At 46.1% G+C, this 21243-nt stretch overlaps 1 protein-coding gene across 1 annotated transcript; it reads left to right on the top strand.

Moving 5' to 3' along the window:
* Positions 1-7319: 7319 nt before the first annotated feature.
* On the top strand, positions 7320-12474 carry BOD1 (biorientation of chromosomes in cell division 1). Its single transcript, XM_042826677.1, is given in 5 exon segments — positions 7320-7355; positions 7357-7560; positions 8546-8670; positions 10224-10424; positions 11598-12474. Coding segments are annotated over 4 exon segments (564 nt in total). The 3' UTR covers positions 10423-10424; positions 11598-12474.
* Positions 12475-21243: the final 8769 nt, after the last annotated feature.

The raw sequence follows: 21243 nt of genomic DNA, 5'->3' as shown, positions 1-21243 counted from the left end.
CAAGGTTGTCAGACTTATTTTTCACTCCTTACATTAACTAATTAGCTTTCTTTCTTGCTAAAGTCCCTTCAAGCATATCAATTACTCAGCTCTGATGGCAGGGCTGGTACAATAGCCCTCAGTGCGATCAGATGAGTTGAAATTCAGCACAGCAGACCAACAGGGCAGGGGATTGGGTTACCCGAGTGTCAGCAAAAGGGCATTTCTCTCCTGACCTCCCTTTTGCAACAGGACCTGAATGGTGGTGAGGAGAGAGGAGAGGAAATACCAGGAAAATAGCACAACAAGCATCTTTGTAGGAGCTGCAAGGGGAAACCAACAGGGTGACAAAAAGGCAAGAGAGATACATAGGTGTTAGTCTAAAATTAGGACAGCACAAAACTTGGCTTCCTTCTTCTTCTGTTTCTGTCTAATAGGAGTGGCATTGCAGTCTCTGTCTTGGTTAAGAGCTTCGCCCTGGGAAGATGGAAGGGACGATGGAGACAGGAGCAGCCAGCGTGCTCAGCCCACCAGCTCCACTGCAGCAGATTGCCCTTCTGGGTCAGCCCCAGGGTTTCCAAGCCATTTTGCTCATCGTTTGCTACAGTAATATCATATCTGGGGATCGCTGCTCTTGCCTCTATGAACCAGCCACTTTGCGTTGTCTCGTACCTGGGCTGCACATTTCCCATCTGCCAGAGGTGGTTACAGCTACGCTTACCTCAGATTTCTTGAGCACTAATGAAAAAAGGTAACGATGCTGACATTGTATCTGTTAAACTTAAACTGCTGCATTCAGCTGGTTACATGGATGAAGATGCATAGCTCAGTGCAGTTGAATACGTAAAAGCACTGAGACAATAAGAATGCATTAAACTTTTATCTCTGGTGCTACAGCTACAATAAGCAATCAGAGAAACTGCCATTCTCCCAGGTCTCTGGATTGCCTGAAGGAAACTAACTCTTGTCTCTGTGTGCACGTGCATGAGGAAGGATGGATAAAAGGATCTCAGATAGCAGCTGCAGTGTGGTGGCTACTCTGCATTGGTCAAGTGATGGGCACTGAGCACTGCACAGAGCTGAGCAGAAGGCAGTGCTATGCAGTCATACATTAGGAAAAAGAAATAAGACGTTTTTCACTCTCAGGATTACATGATCATGCCCAGCATTTCTTATTTTTGCAAAAATAAAACTGAAGATAATTACCATCCTCATTTTCCTTTCAGAGCCACGTTGTGTGCAGAAGCACCCTTATGGAAGACTTCCTTTCCCACAACGCAGCATGTGGGTGCACATTGCTACACGTCAGCTACAGTGCTCACCTTTGCATGACTGGTAGCAACAACAGCAGGACTAACAAACTGTGCCAGTGAACCAAACGAGTTCAAAAGTTCTCATAAAAATCATACCTGTTCCTTTTTGAATTTATTCTCTGGCCATGCAATAATGTAGAAATTCTCATGAAATATCCACAGAGTGGCCATTTTCCTCATGAAATATGCATGGTTATGAAATTCCTCACGCTCTTGAGAAAATAAACCACTTTAATCAGAGAAAATGCTCACTTTTATAATATAAGAACGCTTTCTTTCCCTTTTTTTAACTCAGAACCAGGGTTTGTTTTTACAAAGGAGGTGCTCTACATGTTCCAAGCTTTTAATGTGAAGGGAAACACTGTTTTTTAAATAAATCAGGAAAAAAAAAAAAAAAAAAAGGTGATAGAGATAATTCCAAAACAAAACTTTGCTTTTTTAAATGTTGTCTTCTTGTTTCTTTTCCCACATTCCCTCAACAGGCAAAATTCCATGGTAAGGAATCACAGTATTTAACTTTCTGTTTTCAAACCACTTTTGTTTTGGGTCTTTGTTTCTAAGTGTGTGTTTTCTCTGTGCTGCAGATAAAACCGTGTGACTTTCAGTGAGGTATTTGCTACAAAGGCTGGGGCACAATTTTCTCAATTCTATTCATTTAACTCTAAGACAGAAATTCCCCAGCACCCCATGCACACAATTGTCTCACTTATAATTGCGCCTTTCATCAACGAATCTGAAAGAGCTTTACTGAGTAGTGTTATGTGTACTTTACAGCGCATTAAAAATAACCTTTTAGAAGTCCTTGATGTGAAATAAGTTCTTTTTAATATCCAGCTCGAAGCATTTTTTATTTCTGACTTCAAAAGTACGAGGTTGCTGCAAGCTGAGATGGAGCAGGGGGCTTCGGGTGATTTCAGAGTGAGCCCCAGGGCACAGTACCTGGACAGCCAGCAAGTGATGTCCTCTAAAGCAAACTGCTTCCCATGCTGGAAAGCATGGCCTCAAGCCATGATGGGGAAATACACCAAGTACTGACGCGAGAGCACCAATGGCCTCCCAGTCTCAATGAAAGCAGGACTGTGTAGCCATGGCAGTGCTCTCCAGACACAACGTTCAGCACATCAAAACCAACAAGCCTGCATGTCATGCAGAGTTATCACACAAGGAATGAGCCAGAAACTCCACGGAGCAGATGGTTTTTAGCTTAGAGCTATAAGCATCTCCAAGTCTGCTGGTGTCTCCCTCAGTTCAGGATTTCTGTAGCAACTCAGGCTATTCTGCACACCTTTTCTTTGCATTCTGTCACTGTTTTCCAATTCCAGAAGGATATCAAATTAATATCTTCTCACCCCATCCTTAAAATGTCAAGGGGATATTTTAAAATAAGAGGCAGAAAGAATTTCCCTTTGCAAATGAAACAGCCGTGTGAAAAAGGAGGGCCTCTACTTCTCATAATGGGTCGTGATGAGGAAGACAGGACACACAAGCCTAGCATGAAAGCCTCAGGAAGGGGATTTCATGAAGAAATGTGGTTTTGTTCCTTGAGAATAAGCAGCATCTTCCTGAGACCCATCATTTTGATTCACTGTTTCATGTGTAAATAATTTACTAGGCTAAAAGGTCAAGAGCTGCAGGTCCTTGGAGAAGGGAGGAAAACTGCAAGCTGTAAATAAGGGACAAGTAACTTGCATGTGTTAGCAGTCTCCGCACAGATGTATGTATGCACTTATCCACAAAGAAACAGGCCAAAGAGGAACATAGAAATAACCTCTACTTCATGTTTGTTCCCCCTTGAACTTGACTTGAGAACAGAAAGTACAGCAAATACGGTCTTCTGGGACGGAAATGACACATTTAAATTAGATCCATGGTGCCCAGATGTACCGCTGATGGATGCATGAAACAGAGGGGCAAAAGAAATTAATTTTCAGCCTACTCGTTTTCATCTTTTCATCCTCTAACGTCAGGGTAATTGCTGCTCCACTCCTGCATGTGACAGCCCAGTCCTTGCCTCCCTCCAGAAGGTAAGTGAACAGCTGGTTCCCTTTCTGACACCAATGTATTTCCAATCAGCTGTCAGACAGCATTAGGTCCCTAAATGCTACAGCATGTCACACTTTCCTCCCACTCAGAAGCTCTGAATATGAGGTTTCATTCCCCAGGCTGAGGTAGGAGAGGGCAAGGAGAAGAAAAGGGTCAAACACTGCTCAGGTTCAATACAGAAAATGCCAGGGAAGCATTTCAGGAAAGGTAATGCAGTGAGAACAAGCAATGCACCACTATCATGTTATCCTGACACAGATATTAAAACAAAGATCAGAAATAAGCAGCTGTTTATCCCACGCACACCACTCCTCAGAGAGGTTTCTACAGCAGTACTGCCCTCACTGGTAAAATTCACAGCATGGAAAGTGAGATACTGCTCAGTGAGAGCACGGGCTCCAGGAAAGGTAAATATTGCACTTTGAGGAACCTGAATTCGTCCAGCAGTTCGCACAGATACTATTTATTCTCTTCTCTGACACTGCATTCCAGAGCAATCACAAGTAATTCGCCTTACCACCAAAAAGCCTTTGTTTCCCTGCAAAGCAAGGCAGTTACTGAATTTAACAAGTTCATCAGCATTTTTTTAATAAACATTTATAAAACATGTGAAAACTTCAGATGAAAGCCAATTATCCCAATGTATTATATTACACAGAGGCACTACAAGGTTTCTTTTGACAGTCTAGTGTGGAAAATTACCCCCTTCTGCATATACGGCAATAATATTTATATTATTTTTCCCACATGCTTTCAGCCTTTCATAATAATGGAAACAATGACATAAGAATGAACAACAGTGACATTTCTGTTTGAGGACACAGCATGCGTCACCTCTGAAAAGTTCTGCAGCAGCTCTGCCTCACAGACGTATTTTTCTTAGGTCCTTAGAGATGCAGTACTCTGTGTTCCCAAATGCTTCGGCCACAAGGTATAAACTACAGTGTGTGCATAAAATATATAAAAAATAACGCATATTGTATATATGTGGAAATTGACATTATATTCAGAATTTGTTTGCCTAAGTCTCGAGGTACCTGCTGTTACAACACCCCAATATTTCAGCAGGTCTGTTATGCATATGTACACACATGTACAGGTATGCATACAAAATAAGCCAACATATGAACTGCAATACGAAGTATCACACCAGTAATACTTATAATGCAATAGGGCCCAAGTTTGCAAGCAATTCATGAAAACTGAACCTCAGGAATAAATCAGTGCTTGGAATCATTACCACTAGGAAATCTGGGTGTATGCTTAGGCCATATCCACATTTGCAGGGTTCGGGGCTTAGTTTGAGTAGAAGCCAATGTAGAATGTGTGTAATACTTAGAACACATGCTCTGTGGATGATATGTTGCCCAACATGAATGGCAAACATGCAGGGAATACACATTTTCTTCCAGGGGCTTTGGCTGGCAAAGCTGAGTGCATGGTGTGCATTCTTCAGGAGAGAATTATGGGCTGGTGAGCATTCCTTTGACTTCTCAACTCTTTCAATAATTTGCCACCTGTGTAGCCAAGCTGTTCATTCTGTAAATCCACAGGATATAAAAACACTAGCACTTCCCCTGGTTGCCAAAGCAAGCCTGCTGCAGCACTGACCCCAGCACCCTGAGCACACGGCAAGTGTTGTATTTACTGATTCAAAGTCTGGTAGAAAAACCAAACAGACAGCTTGGAGCTTGTGACACCAAAAGGAACAAGCTGTCACACTCACATTTGCTCTGAGTCAGAGGACTCTGCATGGCTCTGTCGTCACCAGCACAGCACAGGGGACTGGAGCTGTGCTCCTCAGCACAGGTGAAGGGAGCAGAGTCTGAGCTTCTGCAGAACAGTAACAGTGCAGAACAAGCAAACCTGGCACAAAGCCGGTGGGTCCTGCACATGTCTTGCCAGATTAACCTTTGTTCCAAGTCAGCTTGCACTAAAACACACTTTAAAGTTCTCATGCACAGATATATTGGGGTAATATCTAGGTTGCAAACACACCAGGGAAAAGCTCAGCTGCTAAGAGCACAGCAGATTTGGGTCTGTACTGTTGGAGGTCCCAGCGCTGGGAGGAAGGGAGGTGGTTCCTACAGCTCCGGAGCAGCGGGTTTTTGTGTTGCACAGGCTAAAGCTGTTCAGTATCAGCTCTGCCTCCATCAGCAACTTGCAGGGATACAGAGCATGAGACCCATGCACAGTGTTCTCCACCTCCTGTGACCGCATGTCCAACAAGAAAACCTCTCCTGCAGAGCAAACTGAAAGTGGTAGTGGTGATGAAGCATCACTTCCCATGGGTTATCTTCATTTTTTGGTTCCTCAGGGACTTTTCCCACATGGATATCAGAAAGGAAATCTTTAAAATTAATGTGAACGTACTTATATATAAAGTGGTTGAATTTAGGGAGGAAAATTTATCCAGAGAAGGGACAGTCTGCATATGGCCAGGTTGGATGGGGCACAGGGCACCACAGTGCCTGATTTAGTGGTGGGCAACCCGGCCTGAAGCAGAGGGTTGGAACAAGACATATTTGAAGTCCCTTCCAAACCAAGCCATTCAGTGGTTCTATACCTAATGAGCTCTGTCTGATCTCCCATTGGGGCTAACAATGTTTTTTTCCTCTTTCTTTACCCTCTTCCCAAACCCAGAACACATGGGCAATGGAAAAATCATGGTCCCAGCTCAGTGCTCTAATTCATTGAGTAAGCCAGAACTGTTGCTGAAGCACTACAAGTTTTCAGTTGAAGCAGCAATTCTGCCACTAGCAGTCTATGTGTGCACAAGAGTACACGTGCGTACAAAGCTTTGTCTGCCACCTCCGCAGTGGTCCCACCATCCCCTGCTTAGTGCCCAGCTAACGCTGCCCGCCCCAGATCTCTGTATGTGATAACTGGTAAAGACAAAGCCATCAGAAACTGGGCTCTACAACTGGCTGTTGGGCTTGTGGACAAAGGTTGTCAGAAGTAAAACCACCAATTGTGTTTCCGCTGTACAGTCATTTAGCACTGATACAGGAGCTGGAAAACCCAGAGGGGAAGGTGGACTTTCTCTTCCAGCCACAGTGATAGCTCCTAAATTCTCATGGGCAGAGCCTCATGCTTAAAATCACACATCATCTGAGGAAGAAACCTTATCAATTGTATGAAACCAACGGTACCGTATGAAATAGGACTTAGAGGGTGAGGGCTAGAGCTCTCTGTGAGGCTGCCGGGCAGCTTTATTTCACACTGCAGTTCAGTGAGCAGGCATGGGATGAGGCGTGAAACCTCGTGGGAACCACTCAGACACCGGAGGCCGCACAAAGGGCTCCCTGCACTGCAGCTGCTCATGGTTCCTTTGGATCATTTCACAGAATTTCATAGAATCATAGAACGGTTTGGGTTGGAAGGGACCTTCAACACAATCCAGTTCCAACACCTACAATTCCCAGTACACCAAGTCAGCCCTGGCAGCCCCCAGCGGGCCCTGGGCCGGGTTCCCCGCGACCGCCGCTCCGCGACGTGCCAGGAACTGCGGCACGGACGGGGCCCGGCCGCCGCTCACAGCCGAGTGACGGCCTCGGGGTGCCCTCTGCCGGGGAACCGCCTTTCGCCGCACCCGAGGAGCTCGGGTCGGGGCGCCGAGACTGGCCGAGCCGCGCCTGCGAGTCGTGCCGCTCCAGCCGCGCGTCCCTGCGGACCGCAGCCGTCGTTTTTGTGAGCCGCAGCCCTTCAGGCGGGCAGGCCGGTCCCGGCCCAACCGAACTACGGTTCCCGACATGCATTGCGAAAGCCACGCGTTCCTCCCCTCCCGCCGTCCCGCGGCGTGCTTTCGCGGTGCACCCTGGGAGCTGTAGTTCTACCGAGCCACGCCGCTCCTCACGGCCCGCTAGGACTCCCCTTGCGGAGGACTCGCTTCCCCGTGATGCAACGCGCCGCTTCTACGCAAAACGCGCGCGCCGTTGCGGACGGCCGGAACCGCTGGCAGGCCCCGGGCTCAGGCCGCGCGCCATGTCCGAGAGCGGAGGCGCCGGTGGGGCCGCCCCGGGGGGGGGGAGGCGGCGGTACGGGAGGCGGAAGCGGTGCGGGGAGCGCGGGCGGCGCGGCCTCGGGCTCCGGGCCCGGAGCCACCAACCCGGCCTCGCTGCCGCCTGGGGACGCGCAGCTCATCGCCATCATCGTGGAGCAGCTCAAGAGCCGCGGCCTGTTCGATGGCTTCCGCCGGGACTGCCTGGCCGACGTGGACACCAAGGTAACGGAGCGGCTTCTGAGCTCCCGGCCCTCCCTCAGGGTGCGTTATCCGCTCAGAACGCGCGCAGTCGCAGCATCCTGCAGGTGCTGTCAGAACGCGGTCGGAGCGGCTTTCTTTCTCAGCTACCACGCGTGCTCCGAGCCGCCTGCCGGCTGTCAGCTACCAGTCAGAATCGTATTTTGCTCCCTTCGACTTCCAGTTTTGAGCCAGGACCCCGTTGCGGCACCTGCAGCCATGCCAGCCTGCGCCCCTCAACTGCAGAACCGTCCCAAAAGCTGCCAGGGGGCTGCACAAGGCGGCCACAGTGAGATCAGCACTGCAGGACTGGGACACCCAGGCTGGTTTTGCTGCCCGTGGTGCTGCACTTCTGTTACCAGCGCTCATTCATCACTATGTGTGCATTTAATCCCATCTGCATGCCATCACATTGTAAAACGTGTTGTCACATGCTTTCCTTGCACTGCGCTGGCTGTTCCTGGATGACTGTAGTTAATTCCAGTGACTGTGTTAATTCCAGTGACCAGCAACTGATCCATGCTTCTATTGATGAAGCTCTTTGAATTTTTTGCAGAGGTGTCACAGAAACAAGTAACTTATTTCTTTGTTAGTTGCAATATGAGTCACTTTCCTAGGAATTCTGTGTTAGAAGATTTCCAGACAAGAACAGCTCTGTTTAAACAACACCTGCCTGCACATGCAGCTTGCATTTCACTGAGTAACATTATGAGGAGACAACAATTTTTAAAGAAACCTGCTAATAAGTTATTCCTAACTGCTAATCACTTATTGCAATGCTACTCTGACAAACTGTTCTTTGCAGTTACCAGTTGTGTCAAGCACAGGCTTACCTTTGTTCAGAAAGTGAAGGGATGCAGAATGTGGACAACCAAACAGTAGTGTACACAACAAAAGAAGTACTATGAAAGATTCTGGCAAGGGATTTGAGATCTTTTACCAGTTTAATGGGATTTTACTTTTTTTTTAGCCAGCCTATCAGAATTTGAGGCAGAAAGTGGACAACTTTGTATCGACCCATCTGGACAAACAGGAATGGAATCCAGCAATGAACAAAAACCAATTACGAAATGGACTAAGACAGAGTGTGATTCAGTAAGTAAGCAATATTCTGTGTACCACTGGTAATGCTATTTGATAAACAATATACAATTATGTGTCTCATCACAGAAGCCTAATAATTTGCAGAACAACTTTCTGTTGTTGTCTCCAGCCACTAGCAGGCAGTAATAGAACTAGGCTAGCCTGATTTCCTGCAGCTAAGGGATAGCTTTTTTCATCTCTTGAAGATACACTTCTAGCACAACAGGAAAGCCTGATTGAAGTCTGTTGCTTAGAGATTCAGGTTTTGTACCTCTTGCTGCTAACTCATCACAGCCTGAAGAATAAACCTTAGATTGTTTGACTAAAAGTCATGGATAAGAACATTACAGCTCTAGGAAGAAGGAAGTAATGAAGTTTATAAAGGCATTTATGCTTGTAAGGAAAGTTATTAGAATGTTTTGCACACAGAAGAAACTGTATTTCTCTTGATGGATACTGTGAATCAGTAGTATTTAATGTTAGTTTCAGTGTTTCTTCTTTAATGATAGAAGAGGATATTCACTGGAAGTACAGAATTTCCTATCTATACTTGAAGTCTTCAGCACTTCTATCACTTCAAGCTTCCTCTTATTTCGTGCTAATCAACCACAAAAATAAAATGGCAATAGAAAAATGTTGTATCAGAGAGTCTGTAGTTAGAAGAACATAAAATGCTCACTGTATATAGGTTACTGGTATAAAGAATAAACAAGCAGCTATAGGAGTTTGAGGAATCCACGTCACTACTGCAAGTGCAAGATCAAGTGCTGCAGGCTGTCAAGGCATGCCTCTAGATAGCTGTCCTTTGGCTGCACATACACACATGCTCTTACTTGGAGGTGACATGATGTGCAGTGACCCTGCACCCAGTTGCTCACCGGTATGCACAGCATTATTAGTCTTGTGGCTGCTTTTCTAAACACCAGGCACTGTCTTCATTTCCTGGCCCCTGCTCCCTTGCAGACATGACTTAAGCCCGCTAGACTGCCTGTGCCCTGCAATCCAAGAGTCTGACGCAGCCCCTGAAGCAATAAGTCATTTTGGTTACTGGTGCTCAGTTCCAGAAACGTTGCCGTGTGCTACGTGTGCTTGTTTTTTTAATTAATACCCATCTGTCTAGACTAACAGTTACAAGGAGTGAGTGACAGCAGTGTTAGTAGGGAGAAGGCCTTTTCTCCCTCAAGTTAGCCAAAAAAAAAAGAAGACTGCTCTCACCTGCCCTTCTCAGAATAGCTTATTTCCCTTGTTTGTGCCAAAATGTGTTTATTTGCTTTCATGTTGACCTCGTTTCCACATAAACCCTATTAAAGTGGCTCTTGTCCAACATACCATGTAAGTACCTGGAAGACCAGATGTCAGTCATTAATTCCATGGGGAAAATTGAGAGGGGGTTGGGAAGAAATAGGTGTTTGAAACAGTTCCCTGTTAAGGATCTTCTGAGTGGGCTGCAGTTCTCACCATGTTAATGCTAATTGCAGTTGACAGGAGGGCTCTAGAGAGTTACTGGAGGAGATTGGGGAGAAGTTTTTCAGAGGAACTGAATGACTTCTTTGTCTTTGTTCAAGGTCAGGAATGCTGGAAGCTGGAGTGGACAGAATTATTTCTCAGGTGGTTGATCCAAAACTAAACCACATCTTCAGGCCCCAGATAGAGAGGGCAATTCATGAATTTTTGGCTGCACAAAAGAAAGAGGAAAGCGTGCCAGCTCCTCCTCCAGAGCCCGAGAATAAAGATCCTCCTGCTCCATCTCAGGATGCGTCCTAAAGGTCTTGTATTTCTGCACTTACTACTGTTTTCGTGTACCTCATGTCTGTAGTTTGTATAACATAAAATAGAGAAGGTGTTGTGTTCTTTCTGGCTTGACTGGGAGGACACTTTGGTCGTCAGCATGTTGTCCGTGTCAGACTGTCATCTGAGCTGCTTCCACTTAAGTATCTGCTAAAAATATATTAGAACTGAAGACATAGGTATGATGTAAAACAGCTATCAAGGAACACCGTGGGCTCTGTGAGTGCTGGTTTTGGATCAGACCAAAAGGCCTTTTATTCCTGTAAAAGCATGACTACTAGTGATCAGCAAGGAATTGGCTGGATGGCTTTCAGAACGCCATCAAATGAATTAAAAAGATAAATCTTTTACTGACATACAGCTGAAAGTAGAGTGGTGACATGTTATTGTGCTTTAGCATTGAAGTTTTTAGATAGCTCTTCTTTAGAACTTACACTGGAGTGTTGAATTGTTAATGACTGAAATATTCAGTAAGGGTAATGTCTCAGAGCAAGTAACTTCATTTCCAATCCACTGGTTTAAATAGAGCAACCTGTATCTTTCCAGCTGAAAGGACTGAAGGTGCCTTTGTCACAGACAAGTTCATTCTGGCTTTTGTGATTAAAATAACTCAAGGGGCCTCAGGGGGCAATAATTACCACTCTGTCTTCACACAGATGACTGTGCACCCCTGTTTCTGAGGCCCTGTGTCATACTGTGCACGTTACTGAGGAACACTGTCTTAACACAAATTTCCAATCTGCAGCTTTGCTGGCGAGCTTGCTTTTGTCATGCAGTGTGGTTTTTAATTATGAATTGTTCCTATTACTAGTGCTTTCTGAAAGCAAGCTTTTTTCTTCCATCTACCGTTGATTTATTATGATGGCAGTAGGAACAGCTACTGTAGGTTATTTATGCTTGGAATGACTACATCAATTAGCATGGGATTTTAATGAAATGATAGACGTTAAAGCGCCCATATTATCATCCCAAGTTGTCTGTGACTTGCAGACATAGTGCCTTGAAACATCTCTGCATTTGTCTGGTTCAACTAATTTGAAACCCATTATGACCTGCAGCTAAGAGCAGCTGTTAATTAATATATTCTTATATACATGAATGCATTTATTCTTGAAAGTGCCATCCTCTAAACTCTTTTTTCTTTCTTGCAGTGAGTTCCTGATATTAAGCAGCTGCGGTTGGAAAACACATCCTGTTAGATTGACAATGGATTAGTTGTTCCATTTGGTGCAGGATTGGTGTCTGTCAAAGATGATTACCCTGTATCTGACTCGTTGGAAGGCACAGAAATTCAGATGTACCCAGAGTTCTGTGTGTGGAGGGACAGCCAAAAACATGGAGATATTTTTGGTGTTAATGGCAGTACAGAGAGCAGTGTGTATTCTTAGTAATCATGCCTTCAGGCAAGAGGATGGGACAAAAAAAAAAAAAAAAAAAAAGAACTTGATCTTATTTGGAGTGAATAAGGAATTGGTTTGAGTTGATGTTAGACTTGGGAGAAGGGAGAAAAGCCTTTCTGGGGTCTGGGCCAGCCTGTTGGTGACTACATACGAGTTGTATGATGTCTCCTCTTATTGGGACTGTATAAAAGAAAATCTTACACCTCAGCTGCATAATGCAGTGGGGAGAATAGGGGCCAGGTCAGCTGTAATCTATTGCACTGATTGCTCTAAAAAAGTACATTTCCTATTTAAAACTGGAAAGACCACTTCAGGATCAATTATCTCAATTTCTGTTGCATCACAGGAAAACGTTTACAGTTAGCTATGACTATAGCTGGTTTAATTCTTATTTCCCAGGTAACTGTGGAAAGCAAAGGGCACCAAAGTAGTTTGAAACTTGTCTCTTTCAACTTGAAAGACTTTCCCATGAAATTTCTCAGGTGCCTAGTGGAAACTGCCCAGTGCTTTCAGCTTGAATGCATGCAGTGTCCCCTTGACGACAGTCAAATAGAAAATGCAGTTAAGTATTCTGCCTGCAAATGTCCGTACCTTTTGCAATAAAAAGCTTCAAGAAGCATGACTCCCAGCTCTTTCAGTTGTTTTTGGGTTTTTTGTTTTGTTTTGTTTTTTCCTAAGGAAAATCTGCTTAAAAAATCCAGGAATCCTGATTGCTGGAACCCTAACAGAAGTGCAGCCTTACACAGTTCATAGATAAATCCAGCTCTGACAACACTTTGTTAACCTCAGATGAGAGTCTATAAGATAACAATGTGCTTTGGAAACACATCTTTAGTCTTTTATCACAAAGAAGCAGTGCTGGGTAATGTCCATTGGTTATATGTATTTGTCAGAAACAAGAGTCAGCCTTAATAGCTTCATGCTGGAACAAAGAAGAGTTGAGAACACAAGATAGGTCCTGCTGAAGAAGTGAAATTGTTCCCTTGTCTAGTAGGGTGTCAGAGTAAAGTTAACTGATCAGTTGGTTTACGTTGCTATGCTGGATATGTTAAATGCTATCTAAAGAGTCTAGTGAGGTTGACAGGTCTAAGACTAGAGTAATTCAATAAGCAGTTAGATTTTGTGGAGGTGGAGAGGCAGGACAGTACGTTAGGAAGATGAGCCTCACATGGCCTGATTTCACAGTCCTACTCACATACAGGTTGACTGTTCCTGGACAGCCATTTAATACATCAAGTTTGCTTTCATTGCCATTCAGAGGGACCTCGACAGGCTGGAGGGCTGGGCTCGGGTGAACCTAATGAGGTTCAACACGGCAAAGTGCAAGGTTTTGCATTTGGGCCGGAAGAACCCCAGGCACCCGTACAGGCTGGGAGGAGTGGTCCTTGAGAGCAGCTCGGCAGAGTAGGACCTGGGGGTCCTGATGGACGAGAGACTGAACATGAGCCAGCAGTGCGCTCTGGCAGCTCGAAAGGCAAATGGGATCCTGGGCTCCATCAGGAGAGGGGTGGTCAGCAGGGACAGGGAGGTGATCGTCCCTCTCTACTCGGCTCTTGTGAGGCCCCATCTGGAGTACTGTGTCCAGGTGTGGAGCCCTCAGTACAAGAAAGACATAGAGATTTTGGAGAGGGTCCAGAGGAGGGCGACTAAGATGATCAGGGGGCTGGAGCACCTCCCCTATGAGGACAGGCTGAGGGAGTTGGGCTTGTTCAGCCTGGAGAAGAGAAGGCTGCGGGGTGACCTCATTGCAGCCTATCAATACCTGAAGGGAACCTACACCCACGAGGGGAGTAAACTCTTCAAAAGGGCTGACAACAGCAGGACTAGGGGAAATGGATCGAAGTTGAAGGAGGGAAGATTTAGGTTGGATGTTAGGGGGAAGTTCTATACAAGGAGAGTGGTTAGGCCCTGGAACGGGCTGCCCAGGGAGGTTGTGGATGCCCCGTCCTTGGATGTGTTTAAGGCCAGGTTGGACAGGGTCCTGGGCAACCTGATCTGAATGTGTGTGTTTGGTGGCCCTGCTAGGCAGGGGGGTTGGAACTACATGATCCTTGAGGTCCCTTCCAACCCGGGTGATTCTGTGATTTGCTTTCTTATATCAATATATTCGTGCTTTCAATAAAGTTCAATAAGTTCCAACATTTTTTTCCCATCTGATATACTAATAACGTGAAGAAGCTTGAAAGATTTTCTGCCTCCTCGGCTGTGCCTGCCCCAATCACATGTATTTGCTTCTGCTGAATACAAGACACTAACTGCAGTCTAAAGAAAACAGGGAGTTGCATTCTTGCAAAACCAGCCCTGCCACTCAGTGTCTGCTTTGCCCTATGGAAACGGGCAGATTGCAGAGGGGGCATGAGCCAGCCTGGCTCAGCAGGTAGGTACTGGATGGGGAACCAGGAGATGAAGAGTCCTGCTAGCTCACAGCCACAACTGGGGCAAGTTGTTCGACCTGTCTGCCTGCCTGTAAAGTTAAAATAACTTTACCTCCCTAAAGTCCTGGAGCGGGCAGGGAATTGGATGCTGTACTTGATCAATATACCAAAAAAGAGAATGAGAGTAAGCATATCAGCAAGTTGTGATACAATGGTGTACAAGTTTAAGGGTTAGGCATTATAGCTGATGTGGATTTCAAGATGATTCCATACTACATCTTGCAGACCAGAATACAGGCTTTAATTACACAACTTAGTGTCTATTCATGACTCCAGAATTAGAAGGAAACCTGTGTGGAAGGACTGCATGACTGCAGTCTGTTGTCCCTGTACTGGCCATCACAGCCAAGTGGTATATTAGGCAGTGACTGAAGTTCTAGCTGTTGCTTGGCTATTAATGGAGTTACCACGTGTCCTGTGGGACCAAAACACTGTGAAGCAAAATATCCTGATCTTCAGAGGGAGCAATAGAATAAGTGAAAGCAAGGTATCATAGCCTAAAGAAAGATTCCCAGTAAAGGAAGATGAGGAAGATTAAGACAGTGGAAATCCACTGAAAAAGCCATATGTGGATACTCGTACGTTCTTTGCATCAGCTGCTGCACCTTCCTGGCTGCCTTGATGGATCTCTCTAGTCACTTTAGCCAGACATGGCAGAGCACAAGGAAGTGGATTGCATTAATTAAGCTCATTCAGCTGACCCTTCTGGCAAAAGCAGGCTTGAGGAATTAGTCTGGACACTGTATAGCACACATCTTTACAGCTTTCCTGCAAAGCAAGGTGTCCTGGAGTGTTTGTAACCTACGGATCTCAGTTCCAGCAATACAGTAAACTGTGTTCTGTGCTCTGATTAATCCAAAACTATTAAATGAATTTAAGTTTTCACAGACGTGGCATTCCAATGCTGGTAAGGCATCAATCAGCAAGATACTCAAACAGCTGCCAACCACCTTGTCAAGACCACAGTGTGTCACCTGAGCCTAGATTTTGGACACATGCATTCTCCTAGTCCTTTTGCAAGTGCAAAGTGGGCTCTTGAGCATCTGAAGCATTGCTACAAAATACCAGAGGCCTGCACTCTATCAGTTAACACATCTGAAAGAACAAGCAGTAACTTCAGAAATTGTGATAACAAGACTGCTTCTGATTTCCTGCCCATAACCTTCAATTAGAGCAGGCTCATTTGGTTCAGGCCCAGCACTACAACATCAATTTAACATCATCAGCAGAAGAGGCATCTCACCATCAGTCAGGGATGCTGCTGCTTATGTGGCACTATTTGCCAAAGTATTCTGATCCACACAGATAGCTATGCAGTTCGGGTGTCTCACACCCAAACCATGTTCAGCTCTGCTTCCTCTCCTAATATTAGGACAAGCATGGCTGGTTCTGACAAGGCACAGACAATATGCCTGCCATAGAGATTTATCAATACATCATTTTGATCTCAGTTGAAAGGAGGAGTGCCAAGAGGTCCAGAAATCACAACGGGAGCCTTAAGGGAGCATTTGGCTCTTTTACCACATCTACAGGGATCTTCAGTCAAAAGGGATCCCATTCTCCATCTTCCTGCCAAACTGGAGACCAGTTTCTCTTATTGCCAGTTCAAACCCTCAGGAAACCAGATCGGCTTGACCGCTTCACAGTATTTTCCTGTTCATATCGTAGTGGAAAGGTCAGCTTAATTCCTTGCAAACAGCCTCCACACCACAAGAACCAAATCTCACAGGTGACCAGCACTCCCTGCTCCCTTTGATCCTTACGAAGAGGCTGTGTGCAACGCGGCCATTCTCAGTGTGGCCATAAGAGGGAGATAAGCCATTGCTTCTTGCTTCAGAATCCACGTCTGCTCACAACGCCAGAGCAGAGGCAAAGCTCCACGTCTTACACTGAGCTGTGAATGAATCACGCAGCAAGGTGTGCAGGAAGTCCTCAAACACAAATGGCACGGCAAATATTTCAGCTTCTCAAGAGGTTCAATAGCGAGCACCACAAAACGGGCAGGATTATAGAGAGCTTGGGGAGGAGAGGGAAGGACACAATCAGCTCCAAAGCATAGATTTAGGTGGTGAAATCCTATAAATCCCAACCTTTCCCACTCTGTAGTTCACTGATCTGGTCAGACACCAACATGCTGAGGCTCAGTTATGCTAGTGCCCATAGCCCCAGATGTCAGTGCCACAGGATTATGTCAGAATCATAGCTTCCGTTCTTGCATTTTTGTCATTCTACTGCTGAGCCCACACCAGCACCAAGCCAGCCTCTGAGACACAAGTGGGCAGCACCCACGGCACTGATATCTGCCCTCGTCTGGAAGACACAGCACAGCAGCATCCTGATGCAGCCACCCAGCCAGGAAATGCCCCCCACAGCAGGACACAGCAATGCAGCTTGCCTTGTAGAGCTTGGGCCTTGGGAAGGACAAGCAACTCCATGCAGTACATGCATCAACTTCAGAAAGGATTTGTAACAGAAACAGAAAACCATTACATCTACGAGCTTCATATTTCATTTCAACTCTGCAAAAGAGAGATAAAATGATCCTGCTTCAGAGAACCTCTAAAGATTTCACGTTTTCTACAAGGGGGACAACACATTTGTAGCAAAAACTAAATCTGAAATCCAGCCTCAAAACTTCCTCCTCAGCACTCCTGGTGAGGCACCAGCGTGTTCATCACCCCTCCCAAGTCCTCTTGCTTCAATTTTGTGCCCCAGGCAAGTTATCTCCAACTCCTACCACCAAAATGCAGCAAAACAAGGGTAGTCCCAACCAAAACAACCTCTCCCAAAGAGCATCCTCCAGCACCAGCCTGAGCTCCCTGCCTTCCACCTACTGGCCTCCCCACCAGTAAAAACCATGCCACAAACACAAGAACTTGCAAGAAAACTCAAAGAAAACCCCATTCAGCCTTACCTTGCTCTGGAGAGACACCCACTGCACTCACTCCCAGCCCTAGCACTATGCTTCCCACCCAACTCAGTTCCAGCTGAGGGGCTCAAGCACACAAATTGAGCACACCTGCACCCAGCACACACCTGAGCTGCTGTCCTCCCTCCCTCCTGGGGTTGTGTTGTGTAGTGTCACCTCCAGAGAGCTGGAGTTGGTTCCAAGGGCTTCTTCCCACAGGGAGCCATCATCTGATGCAAAAGCCCGGCTTCCAAAAAATTCTATGGAAAAGTATTGGGCAGCTGCTGACCCCAGGAGCAATACCTATGTCTCCTGGCTCCCCAGAATATCTCTCCTCTTTCCTGTAGGGATGCCATGAAGGTGCAAAAGGGGTCTGGCAGCCAACCTCATCAGATTTTTATAGGGACATATTTCTTTCTGCTTTGTAAAAATGATTAAACCCAACATTGTTTCTCTGGGGGCATCAGGAGGGTACCAGGACATTGCTCTGCCTTGAAACTTACAAAATCTCCCCAGAAACCCAGCGGGGCAGGGACTCCCCAGTCTCATCTCCATCAGTCTCGGAGAGCCGCAGGGGTCCGGCAAGACCTCGCTCCAGCTCGCAGGGAGGGGGTTGCTGAGAGAACAGCACGCCTTATTTAACTGTGATTTAACTCCCCTCACCCTCCTCCCGGCCGCCACTGCCGACGTGCGCCGGCGAGGGTACAGCCAGCATGGGGGGGCTGCGGCCGCTGGGTTCACGGCCCCGGCTTGCAGCACAGCACAGCTCCACATATGGGAGAGCAAGCCCACAAAGAAGTGTTTGACAGGAAGGACAACCCCGTGGCATCATTCAAGACTTGAAATTTTTCTTTTCTTTTTGTTTATTATTTATTTTTTTTCCTGGTAAAACCAGATGCTGTCCTGAAGGCTAATTTGCTATTTGGCAGCACTGTCACCATGGAGCTGCTGAGGACATTGTGGGGCTCCTCGGCAAAGGGCTGGAACAGGATTGATCATGCCAGAGCACAGCTCACTGAGAGCTGCTGAGGGTTTTGGACAAGAAATCACAGAATCATCAAATCGATTGTGTTAGAAACAACCTTAAAGCCCATCCAGTCCCAACCCATCCTGTGGGATGAGTGCCTCCAATCAATCAGGCTGTGGCATCTCCAGGGATGAGGTACCCACAGCTCTGGGCAGCAGTGCCAGTGTCACTCACCACTCTCTGTGTAAAGAATTTCTTCCTAACATCTAACCTAAATCTCCATTCTTATAGTTTAAAGCCATGCTCCCTTGTCCTATCGCTATTAGACCATGTAAAATAGTGGTCCCTCTCCTGCTTATAAGCTCCCTTTGAATGCTGGAAGGCTGCAATGAGGTCTCATTGGAACCTTCTCAAAGTTGAACAAGCCCAACTCCCTCAACCTTTCTCCATAGGAGAGTTACTCCACTCTAAGCATCTTTGTGTCCCTCCTCTGGATGCACTCCAAGAGCTCCACATCATCTTGTGTTGGGAGCCCCAGACCTGGATGCAGTACTCTAGATGGGGCCTCACAAGAGCAGAGCAGAGGGGGACAATCACCTCCCTTCCCACTGCCACCCCTCTGTCAATGCAGCTCAGTACACTGTTGGCCTTCCAGGCTGCAAGTGCACACTGCTGGCTCATGTCCAGCTTTTCATCCACCAAGACACACAAATACACCATTTATGTGGTCAGAAGCTTCACTTGCCCTCAGATTGCATTCATGCACAAGTTGGCTTTCTTGGGAAGCCAGAAAACAGAAGTGCAGGTTTGGTGGGTGACCCTCAGATTTTGCATCACAGGTGGCAGTGGTGCACAGACCAAAACCCCCTGCACTGCAGAGCTGCCTGAAGGGAGAGAGAGTGGGGATCTGTGTGTCAGATCCAAGGAAGAGAAGGGATGAAGCACTACCATGAGAGGAAGAACCATCTCTACAGCATGGTATCCTCTGTAGGCTGGCAGTTCCATAAGCTTATAGAAGCTTCTGTGAAACTCCTGACAACACCCACGGAAAGGAGTTTTCCTGGCCAGCACTCCAGACACAAGAAATCTGGGGAGCTGTGAGTAGAGCAAACCATGAAATAAATATTAGGTTCCTCTGCAGTTTGTAAAACAAAACAAAACAAAAACCCAACCACATTTAAGAGAAGTGCTTGCTTTCACAAAGCAGGGAAAACTTCCAGGCTTATAATAAAGAGACATGGCCCCGTAGGATTTCCTGGATAGGATTCTTCCAAACCTAAGGACATATTTGGTTGTTCCTCTGACTATTTGCTGTCTCACCATTAGATGTATTTGAAAGTTAATTAGCTGCCTGGAACTCAGCTCCTAGCAGGACAGATACAAGCTTAGGAGTCTGTCCCTCTCCAGCTCAGCACCTTCTGTTACACAAACAAAATCCCTCTCCCATCTGGAAGAACAGTGTCACCCCAGAGGCTTCAAATTTTGGAGGAGAGTAGGTCTGAGAGGCAGTAGAAGGAAGGAATCACAGAACACGCCCTTTCTCTCACAGTTTTGAATCTTTTTGTGATGAAGAATTTGTAATGTTTGTAGTTACAACGCGTATGCCATCCCTTACTTCTGTGATTGCACTTTATTTGACTGCAGAGAGCGAAATCAAAGGGATGGTAATGCAACTGGGCTGATGTAAAGGCACAGCTCAGCCACCAGCCTGCAGGACACCGAGGCACTGGGAGTTACTGGAAGGTGATCAATGGGAGAGCTCCCAGCCACGCCAGCACTTCAGGCTTCTGGTAGTGTTAACCCAGGGCGGTTGCAGTGTGAGATCCCATCCAAGAGAAATAAAGGCATGGAAATAATGTTCTTGGGGATTGGGAGAGGGTTCCAAAAGAAACAAGTTTACAAGATACTGGCTCATAATAGTAATTATATCACTCTCACTGAAAAGCTGCTTAGTGACACATAGACAAGAATTGGTCAGAACCCCAAGATTTCTAGTAGAAATAAGGAGAAGGGTTTTTTATCTGTTTTAGCGAAGGGAAAAAGAACCTGAGTGGACATAGGCACTCCTAAACAGAAGGAGGAGGCTGAAACTGAACACCAAAACTGCCCGTGCCATAGCAGCACCTCACTGTGAGCAGTCTGCTCACATCCAGCTCCTTTCACCAGCACTCATCTGACTCCACAAAATAACATTAATACTGCTGACACTTGCCATATTATCCTGAAGATCTGAATTTTATTGGTACGAAAATTAGAAACAATCCTAAGTGGCAATAAAGTTTCAGAAAGTCTTAAAAGTTCTAGGAATTCTGAGCATTTTATTAGGTGAACTGCAGTAAAAATAGTTTGGGGTTTCACTGTTCAATCTTACTTTTCCACATTGCTTTGAGATTTCAAGATGTTAACGTGCAACGTGCCTTGGGCTGCAGGCAGAGAATAAGGCTGTAAAACTGTGTGTGCCACTTCTGCAGAATATGGGAGTTTTTGCCATCAGCTCCAGCGTTTCTGGCAGGGATAGGAGCAGAAGAACAAAATCTGACTGATGGGACTTAATCAGAGAGCACACTGTGACAGCTCAGTGCTTGGCAACACCTTCACCTTTCCCAAATGTCAGAGGATAAGTCTTTTTTTATCTGAAAACAAAAAGATGAAAACGGGGGCTTACTTTGATATCTGCAGCAGAAATTGATGTAAAGTGATCTGAGCATTGAAAATGAGGTTTGGAGGCAAGTCATGGGGATTTGTTTTTCTGGAAGAGGGGACAGGCTGCCTCACATGCCTGGTGAGGGATCAGTCTCTGCCCTGAAACTCCTGTCAGTCACATTTCAATACGAGTGATAGTTAATTTTTCACTCTTTGCACCCAGACATTTAATAGGCTTTAATTTAAGACTTTGGCATCGGACAAGAGGAAAGTGCCACTTTCTCTTTTTGGGAACCTCAAGGCTTCCAGTTTTTCAAACTCCATGTAGGGCAGAGAAAACAATCCCCCAAGGCCCAGGCTCCTGCCTGCAGCCCAGCCAAGCCGTGGTTCTGCCTGGAGCCCTGGTCCTCCCTGAGCATCTGCTGGGCACTGCACCTCTGCTCA

Source organism: Centrocercus urophasianus, unplaced genomic scaffold (genome assembly GCF_019232065.1).
Source record: "Centrocercus urophasianus isolate 14NV4802_14NV808 unplaced genomic scaffold, USGS_Curo_1.0 seq_26, whole genome shotgun sequence".
NCBI classification, from domain to species: Eukaryota; Metazoa; Chordata; class Aves; order Galliformes; family Phasianidae; genus Centrocercus; species Centrocercus urophasianus.
The sequence above is the reverse complement of the archived record's forward strand: the minus strand, read 5'-3'. Positions and strand labels throughout refer to the sequence as shown.